This window comes from Chrysemys picta, chromosome 5, assembly GCF_011386835.1.
Source record: "Chrysemys picta bellii isolate R12L10 chromosome 5, ASM1138683v2, whole genome shotgun sequence".
NCBI lineage: Eukaryota > Metazoa > Chordata > Testudines > Emydidae > Chrysemys > Chrysemys picta.
Window position 1 is genome coordinate 73,912,034 of NC_088795.1, and position 26,103 is coordinate 73,938,136.

Genomic DNA, 26,103 nt, shown 5'->3' on the forward strand with positions numbered 1-26,103 from the left:
GGAGTGGGCAAATCCACTGTGGGGGCTGCTGTGATCCAAGTTGCCAGGGCAATCAAAGACCTGCTGATATCAAGGGTAGTGACTCTGGGAAACGTGCAGGCCATAGTGGATGGCTTTGCTGCAATGGGATTCCCAAACTGTCGTGGGGCGATAGACGGAACCAATATCCCTATCTTGGCACCGGAGCACCAAGCCACCGAGAACATAAACCACAAGGGGTACTGCTGTGCTGCAAGCACTTGTGGATCACAAGGGACGTTTCACCAACATCAATGTGGGATGGCCGGGAAAGGTACATGATGCTCGCGTCTTCAGGCACTCTGGTCTGTTTCGAAAGCTGGAGGAAGGGACTTTCTTCCCGGACCAGAAAATAACCGTTGGGGATGTTGAAATGCCTATCGTGATCCTTGGGGACCCAGCCTACCCCTTAATGCCATGGCTCATGAAGCCATACACAGGCAGCCTGGACAGGAGTCAGGACCTGTTCAACTACAGGCTGAGCAAGTGCCGAATGGTGGTGGAATGTTCATTTGGACGTTTAAAAGCGCGCTGGCGCAGCTTACTGACTCGCTCAGACCTCAGCGAAAAGAATATCCCATTGTTATTGCTGCTTGCTGTGCACTCCACAGTATCTGTGAGAGTAATGGGGGAGACATTTATGGCGGGGTGGGAGGTTGAGGCAAATCGCCTGGCCACTGATTACGCGCAGCCAGACACCAGGGCGGTTAGAGTACAGAAGGGCGCGGTGTGCATCAGAGAAGCTTTGAAAACAAGCTTTGTGACTGGCCAGGCTACAGTGTGAAACTTCTGTTTGTTTCTCCTTGATGAACCCTCCGCCCCCCACCCAGTTCACTCTACTTCCCTGTAAACCAACCACCCCACCCTCCCTTCCCCCCTTCGAGCACCGCTTGCAGAGGCAATAAAGTCATTGTTACTTCACATTCATGCATTCTTTATTAATTCATCACACAACTAGGGGGATAATTGCCAAGGTAGCCCGAGAGGGGTGGGGGAGGAGGGAAGGAAAAGGACACACTGCAGTTTAAAACTTTAAAACTTTAACACTTATTGAAGGCCAGCCTTCCTATGCTCGGGCAATCATCTAGGGTGGAGTGACTGGGTGGCCTGAGGCCCCCCCCACCGTGTTCTTGGGCGTCTGGGTGAGGAGGCAATGGGACTTGGGGAGGAGGGCTGTTGGTTACACAGGGGCTGTAGCGGCGGTCTCTGCTTCTGCTGTCTTTCCTGCAGCTCAACCATATGCTGGAGCATATCAGTTTGATGCTCCAGCAGCCGGAGCATCGACTCTTGCCTTCTGTCTGCAAGCTGACGCCACCTATCATCTTCAGCCCACCACTTGCTCTGTTCATCCCGCGATTCAGCCCGCCACCTCTCCTCTCGTTCATATTGTGCTTTTCTGTAGTCTGACACTGACTGCCTCCACGCATTCTGCTGTGCTCTTTCAGTGTGGGAGGACATCTGGAGCTCCGTGAACATATCATCCCGAGTCTGCCGTTTTCTCCTTCTAATTTTTGCTAGCCTCTGTGAAGGAGAAACATTTGCAGCTGGTGGAGGACAAGGGAGAGGTGGTTAAAAAAGACACATTTTAGCAATGGGTACACTCTTTCACGTTAAATTTTACTGTTCACATTACACAGCACATGTGCTTTCGTTGCAAGGTCGCATTTTTCCTCTTATATTGAGGGCCTGCTGGTTTGGTGTGAGAGATCACTCACGCGATGCCAGGCAACAGATTTCGGCTTGCAGGCAGCCGTGGTAAGCCACAGTCTTTTGGCTTTTTTAACCCTCATAACATGTGGGAATGGCTTCAAACGGTAGCGCTCTCATTTCCCATAACAAGGACCTGTTGGGTTGGCCATTTAAAATGGGTTTGCAATGTAAAAGGAGGGATTGGGGTTTCCGGATTAACATGCAGCACAAACCCAACTACCCCCCCCCCCGTTCCCCCACACACACCCAATTCTCTGGGATGATCCCTTCACCCCTCCCCCTCCCCACCCCCCCACCGCATGGCTAACAGCGGGGAACATTTCTGTTCAGCCGAGCAGGAATGGGCACTTCTGAATGCCCCCTCAATAAAATCACCCCATTTCAACCAGGTGACCGTGAATGATATCACTCTCCTGAGGATAACAAAGAGAGATAAGGAATGGATGTTGTCTGCATGCCAGCAAACACTGGGACCATACGCTGCCATGCTTTGTTATGCAATGATTCCAGACTATGTGCTATTGGCCTGGCGTGGTAGTGTCCTACCATGGCGGACGGGATAAGGCAGCCCTCCCCAGAAACCTTTTGCAAAGGCTTTGGGAGTGCATGAAGGAGAGCTTTCTGGAGATGTCCCTGGAGGATTTCCGCTCCATCCCCTTACACGTTAACAGACTTTTCCAGTAGCTGTACTGGCCACGATTGCCAGGGCAAATTAATCATTAATCATTAAACACGCTTGCTTTTAAATCGTGTGTGATATTTACAAAGGTACACTCACCAGAGGACCCTTGTGTGCCCTCAGGGTCTGGGAGCACGCCTTGGGTGAGTTCGGGGGTTACTGGTTCCAGGACCAGGGTGATAAACATATCCTGGCTGTTGGGGAAACCGGTTTCTCCGCTTCCTTGCTGTGAGCTATCTTCATTGTCTTCATCATCATCATCTTCCGCGTACCCCAAGCCCGCTTCCCTGTTGCGTGTTTCTCCATTGACGGAGTCAAAGCACATGGTTGGGGTAGTGGTGGCTGCACCCCCTAGAATGGCATGCAGCTCCGTGTAGAAGCGGCATGTTTGCGGCTCTGCCCCAGACCTTCCGTTTGCCTCTCTGGCTTTGTGGAAGGCTTGCCTTAGCGCCTTAATTTTCACGCGGCACTGCTGTGTGTCCCTGTTATGGCCTCTGTCCTTCATGGCCTTTGAGACCTTTTCTAATATTTTGCCATTTCGTTTACTGCTACGGAGTTCAGCTAGCACTGATTCGTCTCCCCATATGGCGAGCAGATCCCGTACCTCCCGTTCTGTCCATGCTGGAGCTCTTTTGCGATCCTGGGACTCCATCATGGTTACCTGTGCTGATGAGCTCTGCATGGTCACCTGTGCTCTCCACACTGGGCAAACAGGAAATGAAATTCAAAAGTTCGCGGGGCTTTTCCTGTCTACCTGGTCAGTGCATCTGAGTTGAGAGTGCTGTCTAGAGTGGTCACAGTGAAGCACTGTGGGATAGCTCCCGGAGGCCAATAACGTCGAATTCCGTCCACACTACCCCAAATCCGACCCGCAAAGGCCGATTTTAGCGCTAATCCCCTCGTCGGAGGTGGAGTAAAGAAACCGGTTTAAAGGGCCCTTTAAGTCGAAAGAAAGGGCTTCGTCGTGTGGACGTGTCCAGGCTTAATTCGATTTAACCCTGCTAAAGTCGACCTAAACTCGTAGTGTAGACCAGGGCTTAGTGATAAATGGTCACTTACCTGAATATTTTGTGATTTTTTGGTATTACTCCCAGTCCCAAGCCCCCAGATCAAGTTGTACCTTAGATCTCACCCCAAAAACATAAGAGCATAAAAATGGGCATACTGGGTCAGACCAAAGGTCCATCTAGCCCAGTATCCTGTCTTCCGCCAGCGGCCAATGCCAGGTGCCCCAGAGGGAATGAACAGAACAGGTAATCATCAAGTGATCCATCCTGTTGCCCATTCCCAGCTTCTGGCAAACAGACACTAGGGACACCATCCCAGTCCATCCTAGCTAATAGACATTGATGGACCTATTCTCCATGAATTTATCTAGTTCATTTTTTGACAACACTGGTAGCCAATCCAATGGTAAACTAATTAAGGGTTTGTTAACTAGGAAAAAGAAATTAGTTATTTACAGGTTCAAACAGGCAACATATATGCACAAATGAATTTGTCTGTGACTCAAAAGGTGACAGATGTAGTAATCTGTCAGCACTGAATGTCTTTTCAGGGCTAACCCAGGTTGATCCTGGTGATTTATGCTTTTTGTTTCTTAACTCCAGCCCTTGTAAGAGTCCAAACAGCAAAGAGATGAGAAATCTTCATCAGCTATCTTTATTTCCCTTTACCTGCATTCTAACTGATAGGACAAAGCCTTTTGCACATACTTCTCCATAGATGGATGGAGCAACCAATAAAGCTTTTGTCCTATAATAGCCCACTTAATTTTGATAGCCCTCCTGGATGAGTGGGGAGAGCCACTCTTCCCATCTGAGTTCACAAGTTCAGAGCAGGCATTTTTACAATTATAAAACAAAATTATATATTTTACCTTGTAGCATGGAATACAGACATTACAAGTAAGATTAATGCATGCAGCAACTAACAAGCATTTTATAGAGTCTAAACACATTGTTACAAATCTTAACATCTTGAACAATATTAAAATATACTTGAGCTGTTCTGGTTTCCAGCTATGAAATTGTCAATGTTCAGCTGAAGTCTACAGACGTGGCAAGTGCTGGCACCTGGTTTACCAGTATCACAGATACTCCATGCATTTCCACGCTATCCCCTGCCACCTGTCTTCCCCATCCCTCTTCCCCTCTTAGAAAGATCTCTTGAAACAAGACATCCAGTCTTCCTTACTCCTGCGGGTAATTGAGTCAGTTCCCCCAGAGTTCATCAGAAGATGCTCTATTCCAACTATTTCTTAGTTCCCAAAAGGGGCAGAATCCTTGACTTAAGAAACTTGAACACCTGTATCCTTTCCCAACACTTCAGAATTGTGATGCTAGCCACTGTAATCCTATCCCTATATCCAGAAGACTGGTTTGTTGTCCTTGACCTCCAGGAAGCCTACTTTCATGTAGTTACCCACCTATCCCAAAAACATTTCCTATGCTTCAAATTAGGCTCAGAACACTACCAATACAGTCATTCCCTTCAGCTGTCCACAGCCCCAAGGGTCTTTACAAAGTTTCTCTCAGCAGTGGAAGCCCATCTGCATCAGTGGAGCATAGCAGTATTCCCTTACTTGAATGTTTGGCTCCTGAAGGGTTGATCATTTCTAGAGGTCCAGTTTGCAATCTCCAGGGCTCTAGCCCTGTTTCACTCTCTGGACCTTCACATCAATAGAAGTCCACACTGACCCCAATTTAAAGAATTGACTTGATTTGAGCCACTAGACTCCCTAACCGTCACAGCCTATCTTCCCAAAGAGAGATTCTCCCCTTTGTCCATTCTAATCTCAATAATACAACACAGCTCACAAACAACTTCAAGAACTTGCTATAACTCATTGGCCACATGTCAGCCTCTATGTCCATCGTGCCTCATGCAAGACTGCACCTCAGGTGCCTTCAGACATGGCTAAGGTCAGGGTACACCCCACACAGACAGTCTTTCCAAGCGCATCACAGTTCTGGACTCCAGTGGTGGAAGGACCCACTGAAGGTCTGCATGGGAACCCCATTCTCACATCCCTCACCCTCAAAGATCCTCACAACAGATACTTCTGAGATGGGAAGCTCACTTCCAAGGGGCCACAGTCCAGGGCAAGTGGTCTGTATAAGAGGTTATGTTCCACATCAACATTCTGGAGCTGACAGCAGTTAGTTACACTCGCCAATACTTCTTTCACCCCATACAGGGTCATTCCATCAGTGTAATGCTGGACAAAAGAGCAGCACTATATTATCAACTGATGGGGCAGAGCAAGATCCCAGTCCTTTTGCTTAGATTCATTAAGGCTGTAGAACCAGTGCATTTCCCATCAGATAGAGATCTTTGCTGTATATCTTCTAGGCCTCCAGAATACAGTTGCAGACTCCCTGAGCAGACATTTCCTTCAGGACCACAAATGGGAACTCAACGATTGTCTTCCACAGCATGTGACAGATTCAGGGCTTCCCAGAAGCAGACTTCTTTGCCACCCCAAACAACACAAAAAGCCACCTTTTCTGCTGCAAGGGAGGATACAGCTGCGACCCATTGGGAGATGCCCTCATAACGCTGTGGCCCCATCCCCTGTTGTATGCCTCTAATCTTCAAGCCCTTACTCAAACCATGTCAGGAAAGAGCAAGGCTCTCCTCAGCACAGCACCAAGACAAGTGTGGTACTTGAACCTCCTTCATCTCTGTGACAACACCTCTCTCTCTTCCAATCAAGAAGGATCTCCTGATGCAGAACTCAGGGACCCTGATCCATCCCAACTCCTCCTCCTTGAACCTGAGAGCATGGTTCCTGGATGGTTCTTGAGCATGGAGCTAACCTGTTCAGATGAGATCCAGTCAGTTCTCCTATTAAGCAGGAAATCTAGTACTCTCAAAACTTTTTCAGAAGTGGACATGCTTACACTTTTGGTGTTCCCCTTGGTTCTTCCTAAGCCTCAGAGGTTCTGCTTTCCAAATCCTGGACTACCTGTTGGATTTAAAGAAGCACAGTCTATCATTGAGCTTAATTGAGGTACATTTGGCTGCTGTAACAGCCATCCACTCATCTGTTGAAGGCTTCTCAGTCTTTGCCCACCCTACTACAGCTAGATCCCTCAAGGGCATATGCAATTTGTTTCCCCCTACAGAATCCAGCTCCCCAGTAGGACTTCAGATTGGTTCTCAGTGCACTGAGGAAACCTCCATTTTGAACCAATGGTGGCCTGTTCCCTCTCCACATCTCCAAGACTTCATTCCTCAAAGCCATCACTTCAGGCAGTGAATGGGAGAGCTCTGCTCTTATGGCTGACCCACTATTTACCACCTTTTATAAAGATAAGGTAACACTACATCCCCCTCCTCGCTTCCTCCTGAAGGTGTCTTTGGAATACCACATTAAGCAAGAGATACACCTGCCTGTGTTCTACCCAAAAACCTCATACCTCCAGAGGAACAGACCAGCTAACGTAGACTAAATGTCAGAAGGACCCTCGCCTTCTACCTTGACAGGATTAAGATCATCCTAAGCTATGTATATCATTTGCAGAGGGGATGAAGGGTCAACCTGTTTCCACTCAGACTGTCAAAGTGGGTTTTGGGTTGCATCTTAACCTGCTAAGAATCTGCTAGGATGCAGCTAGTTCCTTCATAGAGTGACAGCATGTTCCACTGGAGCTCAGTCCACATCTGTACTCTGCTGAAGGACGTTCCTATAACAGGAATTTGTAGTACAGCAACTTGGCCTTCCATTCATACCTTAGCTAAGTATTACACTGTTTTACCTGCTTCCAGGGATTATACTGCCTTTGGTGACACAGTCCTCTGAAACATTTTGGACTTGCCTCTTCAGTACTAACTTCCTGGCTGAGTTACTGCTTGGGAGTCTCCTAAAGTGGAACATATATTCTTAAAGGAGGGAGCCATTACTTACTGTACAGTAATTGGAATCCTTAGAGATATTTTTTTCCTATGGGTGCTCCACCTCCTGTCCTCCTTTCTCTCAACTCTGAGACTCTGCTTCGCAGTCAAGAAGGAACTGAATGACAGTAGGTCCATGCCTCCTTATATGCCCTTGTTTGGAAGCCACAGGCACTGGTATGAGCAGGCATGAGCCTGCAGACACCACTTTGCATTCTCTGGTCAAGAGGCACTGGCACATGGTGGAGCACCCACAGGGACAAAATATCTTGAAGAAATCAAGTTACTGTACTTTCCTTATTTAAAGAAACCTCATTTTTCTTTAAGAATAGTCAGTAAGTCCTTTATTCCAACTGCCTTAGTCTGATAAATCTGATTGAAGCACTTGTTGTTTATATGAAAATTCCTCATCAGGAATTATTTTCTCCCTGCTGAATAAAATATACATCACTACTGTCCTTGTAAATACAGTGTGATGCACTTCTGTGCTATAATAATATTCTGTTCTAGTTTAAAGTGCAGTTCTGTTCTGAAAGTGACAATGTAAAACTGATACCTTCTTATTAAACAGGTCTACTCCCTTGTGTATTCAGTCATATCTGCTTACTTCAATGACAAGAATGTTTTAATTGCATACTGTTAACATTGTCTGTACCATGCTGAAAGAAAGAGAGAACCATCTGTGGCAGATGCATTCAAATACTACCGTGATGAGGTCCATATAAAAAAATTAGATAAAAATGTGAGCTAGACAGCTTACTACAAGGAAGATGAAGAGGGGAGAAGGGGGGAATAAGACCGCGTGTGATAAGATTGTGTGAAGTTAAAGATCATTTTACACTTTTTATTTTCATATATGTATGTTTATAATCATAATTCCTGTTAGTACTGCTGAGCCAATGCAGGCGTGGGAGAGGAGATAGAATCTCTCTTTTCTATCAGTTGAACTGTTTAAGGCCTGATCCACACTTAAAACTCAGGTTGAAAAATTTATGCCCCTGAGAGATGTCATTAAGCCTACCTATGTTCCAGTATAGACCCACTAATTCAATGAAAGGGTGACAGAAGAATTCTATCTGCTACCAAGAGGGGGGGATTAACTACAGTGACAGAAAAAACCCTTGTGTTGCTGTAGCAAGTGTCTGCACTACAGCAGTGCAGTGACATAGCTGTGCTGCAGTGGCATCTGTAGAGTAGACAAAGCCCTAAGATCTAAATCAGTTACACTTGTGGAATCCAGTTGGGGGTTAATAAGTGTCACTCCATTTTAATGCTAGGAAGTGTAGAAGTTGAAAATAAACTCCAGATGACACCTCACATTTTCTAGAGTATTGCAGTCAAATGAACAGCACTGTTTTCATTCTACTCATAACTAAGGCATCTTTTTCTTCAAAAAAGAGAATTCCCTAGATTTAGTTATAATTACAGTCTTCACTGAGCTCACTTAATTATGCTAGTCTTACCCCCAAAATATATAAAAAGGCTACTTTTGTGCTGTATCTTCTGTAAAGGTAGCAAGTTGAGTGCTGTATAACACGTATTAACATGTTTCTAAGAATTCTTAAATCTCGGATTAAATTCCTCATACATACAACGTATTGGTTTTATTTTGCAGTAGTGATGTTTTTTTTCTCCTCCCTACAGAACTATGTCAGAGTGGTGGAAGTTTGGTGGGATGAGTACAAAGATTACTTCTATGCCAGTCGTCCAGAGACAAAAGCACTACCATATGGGGATATATCCGAGCTGAAAAAGTTCCGTGAAGATCACAACTGCAAAAGTTTTAAATGGTTTATGGAAGAAATAGCCTATGATATAACCTCACACTATCCCTTACCATCTAAAAATGTGGACTGGGGAGAGGTATGTACAGTAAATGCATCTAAAATCAGCACATGCAATAGGTTTTTAAAGTTGGGAGTCCACAATGAAGCCACTGTAACTTCTTGTACCTGATAAATATTTTAATATTTAAACAGAAAACAAAGAATTATTTTGGTTACTGTTGTTTTTAAATGTGGAAAATGAGGGAATATGTATATTATTTTTTTTACATGTAAGGCATGCACCTCAATTTATGTTTAATATTATCTTGCCTGCGTGTGGGAGTTAAATCCAAGGAGGCTGTTAAGTGGCATGCAAACAAAACAAAACAATGGCAAAGATAAGGCTCCTTAAGTGAACAATGGGTGGAGCTATTAATTGGGGGAATGCTGCCCTGCTCCAATCTGGTTGGCATGTTTTACTCTTCTCAAGGCTAAAAGGCTAAGATCATAGAGGATCCTAAACCTTCAAGATGCTGTCCTGTAGAAGAAGGGGGGATGAGTGGGCTGTCAGCAGCCATAGTGAGTCTCTGGCAGACAGACATGCAGCAGGCAGGCTGGCTCTCCAGAGATGGTAATAAACTGAACCTACCCAAGCTATGAATAGGGAGAGTAATCTTAGGCAGACTAATAAGTGTATGCAACATTTAGTTGTTCTAACCCATTTTCTTAGATGCTGTGTTCCTTTTGGCAAATCATACTACACCTCTACCCCGATATAACGCTGTCCTCAGGAGCCAAAAAATCTTACCGCGTTATAGGCGAAACCGCGTTATATCGAACTTGCTTTGATCCACCGGAGTGCACAGCCCTGCCCCCCTGGAGCGTTGCTTTACCGCATTATATCCAAATTCGTGTTATATCAGGTCACGTTATATTGTGGTAGAGGTGTACTTTGTTTTGAATAAGCTACTTTTTGAGTCACTTTAACTAGCTGCTGGTCACAGGTCTCCAGTGATAATGTGCTTACGAGTGCTAAACCCACTTGAGTCTGTCAGGTTGACCCATTTGGTAAATAGGGAGGCTGCAGCCCAGAGCTCCAGTCTAAAAAGTGGCAGAACCATGTGGTTCCACCAAGAGGGGAGGAAGGTAGCAAAGCCTGTCTCACGGGGTGAATGTGAGAGGGAGTTAGTGTTCTAAGGCACAACTTACCCAGTAACCATGACACTAAATAGCAGGTCTGGATAACACTTGACAGACAGGTATGAAAATACTGTATTTATAGAGTAATGACAGGAGAGCAAATGCAACAGTACGTAACCAAGTCATGATGTTTTAACATGTGTTTTTTATTAGTTCTACATTTTTGTTGAGAATTCTTTTGTCTGTGTGTACTCTTCTTCATTGATGTTTATAATCCTGAGTCCTCCTTTCAGAGTAAGAATGTATTTTGAGAAGAAACTTGGAATCACGATATGGTGTTCAGTGCTTTTCACTATTTTTGAAGTGGGGGTCACTTTGGCAAAAAAACTTCAATGTGAGAGCCACGTGGGGTGGGGCCGAGGGGTTTGGAGTGTGAGAGATGGTCCAGGGTAGGGTGCGGGGGTGAGGGCTCTGGCTGGGGTTGAGGGCTCTAGGGTGGGCTCAGGGCTGGGGCAGAGGGTTGGGATGCGGGGGTGAGGGGTTCAGGGTGCAGGAGGAGGTTGGGATGCTGGGATGAGGGGTGCAGGAAGGGGCTCAGGGCTGGGGGCAGGGGGTGGGATGCGGGGCGGGGGTGAGGGCTCTGGCTGGGGGTGCAGGCTCTGGGGTGGGACCAGGGATGAGTTTTGGGTGCAGGCAGACTGCCCCGGGGCTGGGGCCAGAGGACTCCCTGCAGGCAAGCAGTACAGGAGCAATGGGGGAAGGGGCCCTCTCTCTCCCCCCTGCCAGCAGCAGGGAGCTCCGGGGCCAAGGCCCACAGCAGCCCTGCAAGTCCCAACTTGCTCCCCTCCCTGGTACCCACCCACCCCCTACCTCTCTCCTCTCTAGGTCCAGGCTGCGTGGCCCTTTAGAGCTGCTGCGGGGCTACTGATAGCCTGCTGTGTGACTGCGCAGTTTAGAGGGAACTTAGGGAACCACACTTAGGGTCGATGGGAGCTGCCACTGGCTCGCGGGCCTTGCAATGAAGAACATTGGTGTACGTAGAAAAGGCATATCTGGAGACAATTATTCAGAATAATCAAGATATTTGCATTTGAATGTGACTTCGAAGACTGTTAAAATTACTGGGACATCACAGATTCAGCATTCTCATTTAACTGCAAGAAAAACTACTTGGCAGGGTTTAAATTCAGCGCATGATTTACAGGAATTGAATGCTCTTTCATAGACAATCCTAGCTGGGTTTTTTACATACTCCTTTGTAGGATTCCCTGCTCAGCCAGGGAAATGCCTTGGCTTATGAAGATTGTTTTAGTCCCCCAGAAGCTCTTCCTGGTCTCCCCTATGAGTATACTGAACCCACTTCTGCAGAACCTGGAGGCAGAGATAGTGTTCTAACTGGCAGAATAAGAAGCCCTGTGTTCTATCCTACTTCTTAGTCAATTTGGCTAATCCATTAGATGTGCAAGGGAGTAGTTTAAAGAACTTCCTCTTCTAAAGGTATGACAGATCTACATATGTGAACTCAAGAGAGCAGTGGTGGAGTACAGAGTTGTCCAGTGCACAACAGGCATGTTGGGAATCTGTCACAGTCTATTATGAAGCCTTTGGAACTGGTTGTACAAAGTGCATGTGAAGATGGACAAACAGTCCTGCATCTGGGAGCCCAGAGAAACAAGACTATCTCCATCAAGGCAAATTTCTTGCCCAAGAGTTAATACAAAGCAGTAGGTTAGTTGATCAGCTTTAGAACTGTTCCAAAGTCCACCTAAGGTGGGGAAAATGTGCCAACATCTAGCTCCTGACTGAGCTGTGAGAATCACTATGGTAGTGTCTGGAAAGTAGAAGGCAGGGAGCATCCCTGAAAAAAGGAATTGAAGCCAGCAGCCCCTGGGACTTGGATGAAGTGACAGGGAAGCTTGAAGTAGTGTGGCATCAATCAGAGTGCTATGTCCTCAGGCTTCTCTGAAATGTGTTTGATCTCTCTTAATCGATGGCCAGCAGTCATTACACACTGTTTACAGGATTTTAATGCTCCTTTGTTGCACTTTTAATTATTGCCTCAATTGTATTTCTGGACGGCCAAAACGTTTTTGACTCTACTACTTGGATACAAAGTTCTTTCCAGTCCTATTTTTCTCATATTTAAAGGACTCCTTCACTAAGTGGATGGCTGCTTTTTATTGTAGCTTCTTGGGCTAGTGTTCATGTCAACCGTCCACTAATTTCCAGCTGTTAAAAAACCCTAACTTGCAGGTAGGTTCTCCCTCCTTGTTTGCTTCTTAAGCCTTGGCTACACTTACCCGGTAGTTCGGCGGCGAGCGATCGAACTTCTGGGTTCGACTTATCGCGTCTAGTCTGGACGCGATAAGTCGAACCTGGAAGTGCTCGCCGTCGACTGCAGTACTCCAGCTCAGCGAGAGGAGTACCGCGGAGTCGACGGGGGAGCCTGCCTGCCAAGTGTGGACCAAGGTAAGTTCGAACTAAGGTACTTCGAACTTCAGCTACGTTATTCACGTAGCTGAAGTTCTGTACCTTTTAGTTCGAATTAGGGGGTTAGTGTAGACCAAGCCTTAGTAGAGTCAGTAGAATAGAATGCTGGTGAACAACCATGTTACTGATGTAGTTAGTCATTGGCTGCGTGTGTGTTCTCTCTGCGTGCTGCATTGGCTCTGGCCAGATAGCCTGTACAGCAGGCTCCGATCGAACTGCTCAATAAGACCACAAGACTTGGTCTAGTAGCGAAGACACCTGGCCAGGTTTATTGTTGATGAAGCACGGTCCTAGCTCCCCGGACCAATGTCTAGTTACACTAGCACATGTATGCCTGTAACAATGGACCAGCTCAGTGAATGGCGGGATTCTCCATTCCCCCCCCCTAGGCCAGTCAAAGACACTCCCTCTGAGACTCCTCTTTATACACCGATACAAACAAGTTACATATTGCCCCTGTGACATGTTTAGTTACCACCCTTTTTTACCTTGTACATGTTGGGCTTATCGATCAAAACATCTCTATTCATCACCCTGTCATCCTGACCTTATCTTTTAGAGGGGGTCAGTGTGTCCTTGTATCATCTTTGGGGAGTGTGTTTGTGTCATACTTGGTATCAGGGTGTTCTGATACCACCCTTCTGGAAGATGTTTACATGAGTGTCCTGTGCCTAGTACTTCTCAGGAATGTGTATATTTTTGCAATACCAGCCCTATTCTTGGCAGGGTCTGTGAACCTGCAAGCAGGCATGTTTTATAACAGGACCTGACTTCTGCTCACAGCCTGACTTTTGCTAACTTTGCTTTATATTAGCAAGGCTTGACCACTGCTTTAGTTCAGGCCTTTTATACAAGGGCTCATGACTCAGGCTCTCTCTTTCTACTACAACTGGGTTAATATTTAACTGGAAATTTCATTAATCACTGCTGTTCATGACTTGCAAAGATTGGTGATAAACTGTATCTGTTTGGGAAGACAGCTGTGATAAATACCCATAGATTCATAGAATTTAAGGCCAGAAGAGACCTTTAGATCACTGTAGGCTACTGGCCAGTCCCCTCAGCCCAGGAAGGAGTGACACCATATCCAGAATCTGGTTCAGATCCTCTTCTCAGGGCTTCAGTTTTATTTCTTCCACATAAAATTAGTGCAGCACATTGAACGTCCCTTCCCCCCCTAACCTGGGGTGTTCTGTAGGGGCTTATCTATTCACTACAGGTTTCCATTCTACAGGCCATTTGCCTGACAGCCATGCCCTGCTTCCTCCTACAGGAGTCAAACTACTTACTGGTAGCTCTAGCTCTCCTTCCTGTTACTGCCTTCAGGCTCTTGGCAACTCTGTTCCAGCTGAGTCACTTGCTGGCTTTTTATAATCACCTTATCCTTTGCTGATACGTTTCAGCTCAGCTACCTCCCAGCTCTCATATGTGAAACTAGGCCCAACTCCTATAAAAGGGATTTTTTTGGCCATTCATCCTGTGACAATTAACTAGTTGAACGATATGTATATGACAGGTCTTACAGTTCACCCAGTTACCCCTGCATTGAGCTCAATAACTTGTTTGACTAAAGCATAGTTTCCAGACAGGCATCCAGTCTTGATTTGAAGAGATCAAAAGAGACATTTTTTTTCCAGTGGTTAATCACCTTCACTGTTTTTGTTTATTTGTTATTTCCCATTTGTATATGTCTGACTTTAGCTGCCAATCAGTAATCATTTAGTACCCGGTATTTTCCCCCCCATGATGGTACTTATATACTGTATCAAATAAGCTCTCAGTTTTCTTTTTGATTGAGCTCTTTAAGTCTCTCCATGTGTAAGGCTTTTTCTCCATACCTCAAATCATTTTTGTGGTTCTTTTCGTAATCCTTTTTAAAATGTGGACACCAGAATTCTACGGTGTTGAAGCTTTATCATAGTAATTTTCTGACATTCAGGTCAAGCTCCATTTCATTTTAAGTCTGAACAAAACAATCCCCTATCTCATCCCTCACATCCTCTCCTAGGTGGGAAGCCCGATCAACCCTAATTACAAGCCCCTGCTGCACACCATTCAGGAATATCTAAAGAATTGAACATCCTTTCATGGGGGATTAACTGCATAAGAAACCAGGCCTACATCTGAAAGAGCCCCTGTTCTGTATGAATATGGTAAATTTGAAATCAAACTTCCATACAGTATATTCACTAGCATACTTATGTCTGTTATCTCACAGTAGCTCTCAAATTAGTATGGACAGTTGGATTCATAAAACTTTCTCCTGAAAATTTAACATCCTTATCTCATTTGATTCAAATTTCTTGCAGTCTTGCTTCAAATATCTGTGTATATTATTCGTTTGGAGAACGATGAGTAGGATATTCCTTAACTTCTGTACACTAGAGATCATATTTTCCCAAAGTCTAAACTAAAGTGGAAAAAGCCTTTTTCTCCTTCTCCCCCCAGATCAGAGGCTTTGAAACTGCTTACTGCATAGATAGCATGGGGCACACCAATGGTGGCTTTGTAGAACTTGGACCATGCCACAGAATGGGAGGTAATCAGGTAAGTAACCTTGAGGCGAGACGTTTGAAAGAGACAGTTGATGCAATGAATAATCATAAAGCTGTTTCTCTGATAAAGTCCCTAAAACTACTGTGGTTACCAAAAAGTAGATTAAATGCGGGGAGAAAGTTGTGGACTGTGCCGGCTTTTATGGGTGGGAATTTGGGATTTGTTTCCACTCAGGAAATATTCCCCTTACCCACTGTGGTGCCTTAGTTACTACTTCTCAGAATTGTGATATAGGTGTGCAATGCACTGATGCACTAAATGGCTTTCCACTACCAGAAACAAGGAATCAAACACAAATTCATTCATAAATGAAGCTGAGTTAAATTGGAAAAAGCTTAGTTCCTAACAGATAATTGTAATAAGACTATTGCACAATTTGGCCCAAGTCCTCACATTTTGCCATCTCACCACCACAAGGACAAACCTACTTCCTAAAGGTAGCTTTATCTTCTTGAATTTGATACTTAAAATTTTGAAAGTCTGTAAACTGAAAAATGGCTCAAAGCAAAATGGTAAAAAGAGATTAACAAAAAATTATCTTCTCTCTCTCTCGATATATAGATATACGACTTAATCCTATGCAGTCATACAGGATGATGTCCCTGTTAAAAAATCATGTTCAGTTGGCTCTTAATGTAAAAATGTCACTGTTGTAACTGTAGTTTAAAATATAATGCAGTACCCTGTGAAAATACATTTTCAGTATACAGTACTCTAGAAAGGCTATGAAAAAATCATTCTTTTTCAGTCCTAAAATCTTACCTTAATTAAATGCCAATCTAAGAAGTAGCAGAAATTAGGTTTGTATTTCAATTTGGTAGTTTTCCCTCTGGCCCAGTGCTCTGTAGTTCTTACATTTATTATTGTCTTCATTTGAAAATACTGGTGAGGACAAAAGTTCACTGGCTTCCAGCTCTTTGAAAGACTGTGATTATATAGCCATCAAACCGCAGATTGATGTATCCAGCTCTTCTCAGGAGCCTCTCCAATAAAATCTTTTGCATTTATCCCCTTTGTTCTTAACTTAATTTAGTAGTCGTATCTATTTAGTTTTCTGAGCTCAGAAAGAAGGTACTTCATATGGTAAGTCTCTGATAGTGAAAAGCTAACATATTGCATCACTTAAAATAAATCAGCCCTATTCAAGCAAAGGTAGGTGTGATGATACTTTCAAAAGAATATTCCAGATGATGTAAATTAATTGTTATAGTATTGCTTCTAAAATTTCAGTTACCGTATAAAGTTCACCCTTTGTGTTTACAGTAACAAAAATGTGCCTCAATATTTTTCTTTTAGCTTTTTCGAATAAATGAAGCTAATCAACTCATGCAGTATGACCAGTGTTTGACTAAAGGACCTGATGGATCAAAAGTTATGATTACGCACTGTAATTTAAATGAATACAAGGAATGGCAATACTTCAAGGTATGTGACAGTATATGTATGGTGCAAGGATAGGCGATTTGTTAAGACTTTTTTTACACCCCATTTTGTTAAGACTTTTTTTATTGTGCATACATCTGGAAGTAAAGCTGTAGGACCAGATTCACTGAACTTTGGTGTGGCAAAATGTAAATTTCACTTTTCTGTACCAGGCTCTCCTCTTGCTTTATGGGAGGAATTCACTCTGAGGGAAGGAAGATGGGTTTTGTTGGCACTACCCGCCCTCTCCCAGGATTTCCGCTGCAGAAAAGCAGCTTTAAATTCCACCAGGACAGCTGCTGCCAAGGAAGAGGGAGAAAAATTGTTCTCCTTAACCTCTGAGGCTAGGACAAGAAGCAATGGGCTTAAATTGCAGCAAGGGTGGTTTCAGTTAGACATTAGGAAAAACTTTCTGTCAGTGTGGTTAAATACTGGAATAAATTGCCTAGGGAGGTTGTGGAATCTTCATCATTGGAGATTTTAAGAGCAGATTAGACAAACACCTCTCAGGGATGATCTACTTAGTCCTGCCATGAGTACAGGGGACTGGATTAAATGACCTCTCAAGATCCCTTCCAGTCCTATGATTCTATGGGTATGTGCTGAATCAGCACATTCCCGCTGCCCCCTTTTTGGCACTGTGGTGGCTTGCACACCCCTAATGAAGGTTGCAACAGCTTTTGCTCACAGCAACCTTCCTGCTAATGCCCTTCCCACCAAGAGAGTCCTCCACAATGTCTGTATTGCCAGAATCTGGCAAAGATGCAAGGGTGAATTTAGCAGCTCGAATAATGTGATTTGATTACCTTGCATATCTAAACTGAAATAGTGCTCCATTTAAATTACATTTTTCAGCAGTACTGAGAGAGGAGAGGGGAAGTACAGCAATGCTAGTTCTATTTCTGCTAAATTTAATTATTTATATGTGTTGTCCTGTGTCTTGTTCAGAATTTAGTTTTGTTCTTTTGAGTTAGCTACCTATTCTCTGAGTAAATATTGTCTCGTATTTTCTAAATGATGCGTGTGGCCACTGTGTGATGCTGTTGTGAAAGATCTGAATTTTTAAATGAAGTATTGATTTATAGCTTGTAATAGCTATTAAGTAAATATGTATTTTGGTATAGGTACTAACTTTGAAAACATTTTTATCCTACTCCTCTATTATATTTAATGAGTCAGCTCATACTTTTGTTCCAGTAAAAAGAGATAAAGACAGAATACACTAATAAGGAAATTTGGCCTTTAAATACGTGCACATACACACACACACACACCTCAATTGTGTATTTGAGGGCATAATGTGGTCTAAAAGGGTTGAATGCCAGATTGCTATTACCCAGTTGTTTTCTGAATCATTACCATCTAGCTTGTTGTGCATTTATTAATTCACTCATTAGTCTGTTGGTATCTGGATTCTATTTGCCTGAAGCAGCTAGATTCTTTGTTAAGCATTATGTGGTGAAAGTCCATTTGCCTTCCACTGACATGCAAGTTTTTGTAATATTTGCATACAGCTGTGAAGTCCTGAATAACAAAAAGCTGTTTGTATGGAGCTAAAAAGCTGGGAAGAGACAGACAAGATCTTTAAATCCCAGGAATTTAGATAGAAATCAGTACACACTGTTTTGGTGTCTACTTTGTTCAGTAGTGTATATGTACAACTTGTTTGGTCTCCACCAATTCTAATGTGGCCCAGCATGTTACTTGCCACTTCATTACGTTTTGTTTTTACACGAGTTGAATCCCTTTCCACAGTAGCTGTGCCAATTGCGCAATTGTTTGCTTCAATGTTTCTGTTACTAGAAGTTGAGAGAGTGGCCCAGTAGGCACAGCACAGAATATAGACCAAAACATTTGGTTTATTTCCAAAGAAATATGATAAAAGACTATCAAAGGTGGGTAAGCAAACAAACACTGGAAACTTGGTGCACTTGTGAGCCAGATTTTCAGTGTTTAATTACTGCGCAACCCATTTTAAAAATATATTCTCACTGATGGGGATGGACTGGGGCAGGAAGATAACAGTTATAACCAGTACAAGAAATGTGATGCCCAGTGCAGACGTGAACAGCAACATTTGGGGGGGGGGGGTCAGTGTCGGTCAAACAGTCGCAATATTTGTGCTACTCTAGTGAATCAGTTATGTGACTATAGGGATTCAGTAGTAGTGCTCCTATAGACCACTCAGGTATCCCAGAGAGAGAGTATAGCCAGATCTGGTCAGAATATTCCCTTTGTCTTTTGCTGACTTTTGTTGATTTGGGGGACAATGGCTATCTCATAACCCCAGTTCTCCCTGCTACCATTGGAAAAAGAAAATGTGGGAGAAGAGCTGAGGCAAATCATCACTTTCACCCCAAATATTTACATTGCTCTGATGTTGACATTATGGTTATAACCGTAGGTGAAGCGTAAACAGCCGGATTAGATGGCAATCCTAAGCAGGAAAGGTCTTGTTTTCAAGCATTTGTCTTTTAAAAAAAAATCTAGGATAGACAATTTTTTTTATTAAACATAGTTTAGAATCAGTTATGCAGAAATAGCCTGTTTCCTATGAGGAATAAGTGTGGGTTTTTAAAATGGACCAAGTACATCTATTTACCCTTTTATAATGTAACATTTCAAGATGTGAAAATATAGGCCTAATAAGTGATAACATTATTAATGTAGAAATGAGACTGTCACAGGGACACTGGGTAATTTTGTTTTTAAACAGCTACACATATTAGATGGGGAAGATTTTAAATCTATTTTTGATTGTTTTGTTTTCCAGAATCTACATCGATTTACCCATATTCCTTCAGGGAAGTGCTTAGATCGCTCAGAGGTCTTACACCAAGTCTTTATCACTGAATGTGACTCCAGTAAAGCAACACAAAAATGGGAAATGAACAACATTCTTAGTGTATAGACAAAACAAACAAAAACCTGACCTACTGAAACATTAATTTGTACAGGACTGAAAATAACCTGAAAACTGCTGCAACTATTAACTTTGTACAGCTGCAAGCTTGAAATCTCCCAACTTGGATGAAGGACATAGATGAACTGTGATATTACAATAACATTATCATCTGCAGTTAATGTTTACAAAACTGCTTTTACCTTAAACTTTGTAGATGTTTACATCTTTTTGTTTTAAGATGTTGGGGGTTTATGTGCTCTTAGCTATGTTTTATAGGAACAAAGTTAAAGGCACTGTGGTCTTCTTTGGGATTTCACTCAGGGGTCTGAAGGCAGTTTTTTTACACACACTTGAAAAGGTTGGAGTAACCAGACTTTCATATAATGTGGTGATTATCAACCTGTTGTATCTTTTTATTTTATTTTACATCCTACCAAGCACTGCCACGGGTTATTAGCCAGAGTGGCCTTCTTTCACAGTCATGCTGCTTTTTTGGAAAGGTAGATTTCAACATTAGTGCCTCTTTCATTTCTCTATATATTTTACAAGAAAAACATTTGATGGAATGTATAGTATGGATATGTTGATACGTCATATTGATAAGAATTAATTGTACCACCCACGTAATTACCGAAGACAAGTTTGTGTTGCCAATGTGACTTCTGTATTTACTACGTATTGGTAAGGCAAATAAAGGTACAGACCACACCAGAAATGCTGTAGGGGGTCCCAAAAATATTGCAAAATGTCCCTTTTGCAGCTAGGTGCTGTAAATTCATTGGAACTTTAAGTGAGCTGAACCAGGTATGCTGAGTAGCACTTGGATGCAGCTGGTGTATTAGGCTTTTTCTAACTAGCACTTCCGTTGGTCCGGTGAGTGAAAAAAATCCCACCCCGGCTGACATAAATTTCACCAACAAAAGCGCCAGTGTAGACAGCACTGTCAGTGGGAGAACTGACATAGTTACAACCGCTCGTTGGGGATGTTTTAATTATGCCAGTGAGAGAGCGGCTACACAGGAGACCTTACAGTGGCACAACTACAGTGGTACAGTGCTGCTGTAAGATCCGTAGTGTAGACATAGTCTTAGACAGCATTAAAGCAATTAAACATTTATTTTCTTTTCAATATTAAAAAAAGCCAAAAGAAACTGAACCTGAAAGCATTGTGATACATCTGATGAAGAGAGTGCTCTGAATTACAGCTAAGAACTTACAAACACTAACATCTTTGTTGTATCATGCTGTACAAACCTCTGATATATTTTAAAGCTAAAGCTGCACAATGTATAAAATTAAGAATGGTCCAGTACTTTGTGACATTGTTAATATAAATTGAATTCACCTGGAGGTGAACTAAAACTTTAAGTAAAAAAAAAAAAAAATTAATTAACATACAGGGGTAGACTTTAAAGGGGCACTGTCAACTAGTTTTAGATCCAGATTCTGAGACTATTAAGAGTTGATGACATCACGAATGCCTTGACTTAATAGGAGTTGAGCCCTTTGCACCTCACAAGATCAGACCCTGAAAGTATTTGTTTTAGTACGAAATTCTGCCCTCAAATGCAGATTAGCATTGCATGTAATGTCCATTGAAGTTAGTAAGGGTTATGTGTCATATCTAAAGGCAGAATTTGACCTTTATAAAGCTATCTATCTATGCATATTTTGGCAATGATTTGGGATCTCCTCTGGCTTCTTTAAACTTCTCAGCTGTCCTTTAAAAGGTGTGAAAAATAAAATTAGAAAATAAAGGAGGGAGAATAAGAGTATAGGTAATTTTATTATTTGTGTGTATGAAAACTGACTCCATTTTTGTGCTGGGTAGATTAATCATGTTACTATGCATTAGTGAAAGAAAGGTGGCATATAAATTTTCCAGGTGTATATTTTAAGTGGGTATTTTGTGCAATTCATTAAAAGATACTGTATGTGCATATGAATCTGTATCTGAAACTGCAAACTACAAAACATGAGAACATCAGAAGCTGTTGCTGTAATGACTTTTCCTATTGTAGCCTGCTTGGGGGGAAAAAATGTCCCATATCTTGCTTTGTAAACTGATGATAATATCACTATGCATTTCTACACATTTTATAAATTTGATTTATGCAGATTTTGATACACTGTATGTTTCTGTAGAAATTGTATAAATCTTCAAAAGTTTTATTAGGGATAAATTTGGGGAGCCAATGTGCATCTTAATGCTGGATTGTGTGTTTTCTAGGTGAGGAAAATAAAAAATATTTTAACTTGTGGGTTTGTTTTATCCTCCAAAGCACTTGCAACCCCTCCCAGCTTGATATCGTCCGCAAACTTTATAAGTGTACTCTCTATGCCATTATCTAAATCATTGATGAAGATATTAAACAGAACGGCTATGATAAGCAGGGCATTCAACCTGAGCCAGGCCAAATCCCAGACTCGCACCCTAATCACTGGCCCCTTCCATCCACTGCCTTAGCCCAGTCAGCTATGCTATCACTTGAATTTCTGAACTACGTCAAACGTTGTTGCCCAGAATTAAACAGTAGTATGTATATACTTACACCAGCTGATGTTAGCAACATTAGATTACCAAGATAGTTCTTTTTTTAATAAGCTCACCACCTTCTGTTTGTGTAGGAATATAGCTATTGGACTTTAAGGGGAGGAGGGTGCAGGATTTAGTCCTAAACTTGCCACATCACAATACTAAAGCTTCAGTATTTTTTTCCTCAAAGTACAGTAACTCCTTGCTTAATGTTATAGTTATGTTCCTGAAAAATGTGACTTTAAGCAAAATCATGTTAAGTGAATCCAATTGCCCCATTAAAAATTAATGTAAATGAGGGGGGGGGGCTAGGTTCCAGGGAAATTTTTTTCACCAGACAAAAGACGTGTGTGTGTGTGTGAGTGTGTGTGTATATGTGTATACACACAGTATAAGTTTTAAACAAACAATACTGGTACACAGCGATGATGATTGTGAGGCTTGGTTGAGGAGGTGAAGTCAGAGGGTGGGATATTTCCCAGGGAATGCCTTAGTGCTGAATGATGAACTAGCAGTTGGCTGATCCTTCAAGGGTTAACTTGTTGTTAATGTAGCCTCACACTCTACAAGGCAGCACGAATGGAGGGAGGGGAGAGCATGGCAGACAGAGACACACACTATGTGTGAGAGATGCGCATTGCCCCTTCAAGTACGCTGACCCCACTCTAAGTACACTGCCTTGTTAAGTAGATCAGCAAGCTGAGATGGCAGCTGCTGCCAGGAAGCTCCCTCCATCCTGAACCCTGTCATGTGTCCCCCCTGCTCTATGGAAGATGGGGTAAGCAGGGTGCAGGGGTGAGGGGGACAGCCTGACATTAGCCTCCCTTTCCACTCCCCACACACACAGCAAGCAGGAGGCTCCAGGGAGCAGCTCTAAGGCAGAGGGCAGGGGCAGCACATGGCAGTGGGGGGGAGGGACAGCTGAACTGCCAGCAATTGGTAGCCTGCTGGGCAGCTGCTGCACAGGGAACTTAGGGGAGCAGAGAGCTGATGGGGGGCTGCCGGTCCACCCTAGTTCCAAGCCCCCACCAGCTGGCTGCTCTTCCTGCAAGCAGTGGACAAAGCAGGTGGCTGCCAAATGATGTTATAAGGGAGCATTGCGGAACTTTAAACAAGCATGTTCCCTAATTGATCAGAAACGTAACAACAAAACAATGTTAATCGGGATGACTTTAAGTGAGGCATTACTGTATGTACTTGGTGAGAATGCTGCTATAGTGCTCAGTCGTGGTGTTACCTACACATCTTTTCCAGTAGCTAACGGTATGCCTCCATGTAAAATGGTTACTGTTATGACAACTAATTCCCTCACTGGGCTGAGATTATTCCACATATAACATATTACCCATCATTTCCATTTTTGGGCAGTAATGTCACCAAGGTTGAGGTGCTTGTACAAACTTAGCACTTTACAAGCTGTCAAATGGGGGGGGGGGGGAGGCGCACAGAGTAAAAAGAATTTGCCCCAATTTAGGGGGAAAGGGTGATTTTACCCTCTTCCCCCCCCCCCAAAAAAAGTCTACTAATTTCAGACTGTAGCTACAGTAAATGTCTTTTATAAGACTAACATCCTCCTAGATGATTTGATTCTTGTAAGCAGAGTATATTTAGACTATAAGAATGATTTTTCTGTTTTGATCACTATATGCCCTTGATTCTTACAGCAATGATTCTTCTAAATGGGAATGCACTGTAAAAGTGTCCATAGTGCAAAAGTGACCATAGTAACTGTACAGCAAATATAGGTGCCTAGTCACTTCATAGCATGTTGATTAGGGCTTAAGTGGGTTGTTGCCTGGGGAATTAAAGATTTTAGACCAAGGGGTGGGTAAACTTTTTGGCCTGAGGGGCCACATCTGGGTACAAAAATTGTAGGGTGGGCATGAATGCCCCATGGGGGAGGGGGGACTCTATGGGGATGCATGGGATGTGGCACAGGGGTGGGGCTCTACAGGGGCAGTACCGGGAACTCCTAGGGGCCCTGCCAGCAGTGACTCAAAGGGGGCCATACCAGGCACTGTCACGGGCAGAGGCACCCTAGCTGGGACTGGTGCGGCCCCTGGGTGGTTTCGAGGCTCTCAAGGGTAGGTCCGTAGGAGACTGGGCAGGGATTGGGTGCTCTGCTGCATAGGGGTGGAGGTCCAATCCCAGAAACAGCACAGTGAAGTCACACCTGTGCAATGTGGCTCTGCATGCCAAAAGATGGTGCTCATCAAGAGAATTGAGAGTCAGGGGGACTGGGGAGCACTGGACAGCTGGAGCAGGGCAAGCACCTGATTCCACTCCCCAGCAGGAACTCGAGGGCAAGATAAAAGCATCTGATGGGCCAGAAGCGGTCCACGGGCCATAGTTTTCCCACCCCTGCTTTAGACCATGGGCTCTCAACCTTGACTCACATCCTCCTTCATTTAAAAAAAAAAAAAAAAAAAAAAGTGGCTACTACCTACCCCCCCTCCTTAACAAAATGAGATTTTCCAATGTAACCTTGATGGAACTGGGACCAATACAGAATCCCATTTATTGGAATCAGTGTTTTAAATAATGTTTTCAGGGCCATATTCCTCAATTTCAGCATTGAACACTAGTGGGTAATCCCATGCAACAGGTTGCAATACCACTTACTGAGATTTGGCCCAGCCAGGCTACCTTTCAGTGGCATTGGAACCACAAGTGCCTGGTCACACTGCCACTTACTGACATTTAGCCTATCTGCCCCACTGTCTAATAAAGGGGTGTCTGCACCAAATTTCAGTGAGGTTCTCAAACTGTGGCTTGGAACCCCAAAGTGGGTCATGATCCCATTTTAATGGGGTCACCAAGGGTGGTGTTTGCTCTGGGCCCCAGCAAGTCTGGAGCCCAAGCCCTACCACCCAGGGCTAAGGTTACATGCCCCCTGCCTGTGGCTCAGTCTTCAGTCCCCCTCCTGGGGTTGTGTAGTAACTTTTGTTGTCAGAAGAGGGCCACAAGGCAACAAAGTTTGAGAACTGCTGACCTAGTGCACAGGGTCACCCACAAGCCCTCTTCAATACTGAACTTGAGAACTAGAACCCTGAAAACAGGTAATAAGGTATGTGCTTTAATAGGGTTTCTGAGCCTATGCAGACAGACAGGAGGATCACGGACCTGATTTAGAGCAGAGTCCCATTTGTTTGAGTCAGTGTATTAATAGCTCCCAGTACCATCAAAATTACTTTGTAAAGTCCCCTTTTGTTAAGGGGAAAGGATCAGATCACCAGTTAAGCACTAGTATAGTCAAACTATATAAGTGAAAGCATAGTGATAGAAGAGGGTTTAAGATTTGTGTACAGAAAAAAAAATGTAAGGCAAAGCTGTTATCATTGTACCTATTGGCAGCTACAGATCATCTTTAGACAAAGCTTTAGGACCCCACATTCCTTTAAAAGGTGGCAGTATAGCTGGAGTCTGCATCACCAACACACCACCTCTCCTATGCTAGCAGAATTCACTGTTAATGTAATTTAATGGTATTGGTTAAGGAGGGACTATTTCAAAGTGATTAAAAAAAAATCATTAATCCTCATTAACAAGGAAGCATGTTAACTTTAAAGCTACGTCTTCACCACAAAAAGGTTTTTATCTCGTCTTTAAAAAAAGACAGCCTTTGGAAACAAAATATTTACCAACCTCCATTCAGGGATTTTACTTTGGCGAAGTTAACTTATAAATAGAAACAGAACAGGGAAGCAAGTAATGACGTAAGATGTAATCAACTCACATGAGAGAAATCTAAATTCCAGTCATGACACTAACTAGCATTTCAGAAGTATCCACAAGCACTATTTAGAATCAGGGCCCCATTATTGTAATGTATTTAGATTAGGCAGTCCTACCCCAAAAAGAGCTTACAAGTAAAGAAAGTTTAAAGTGTTAAATTATAAATACCTAAGTGTATCCATTTATTGCTTTATGATCATAAAGAGTATTTTAGAAGATGCTCCAAGACAGTAACAGCAGAACACAG

General features: G+C 43.2%; 1 protein-coding gene across 4 annotated transcripts in view; it reads left to right on the top strand.

Moving 5' to 3' along the window:
• The window catches only part of GALNT7 (polypeptide N-acetylgalactosaminyltransferase 7), a 121,561-nt gene extending 99,717 nt beyond the window's left edge, over positions 1 to 21,844 (top strand). For all 4 annotated transcript variants that reach the window (XM_042842095.2, XM_005300047.5, XM_005300048.5 and 1 more), the window contains 4 exons: positions 8,951 to 9,169; positions 15,151 to 15,249; positions 16,555 to 16,683; positions 19,454 to 21,844. In XM_042842095.2, the coding sequence (XP_042698029.1) occupies positions 8,951 to 9,169; positions 15,151 to 15,249; positions 16,555 to 16,683; positions 19,454 to 19,591 (585 nt within the window). In that variant the 3' untranslated portion in view covers positions 19,592 to 21,844. The remainder of the gene's footprint in view (positions 1 to 8,950; positions 9,170 to 15,150; positions 15,250 to 16,554; positions 16,684 to 19,453) is intronic.
• The last annotated feature ends 4,259 nt before the right edge of the window (positions 21,845 to 26,103 follow it).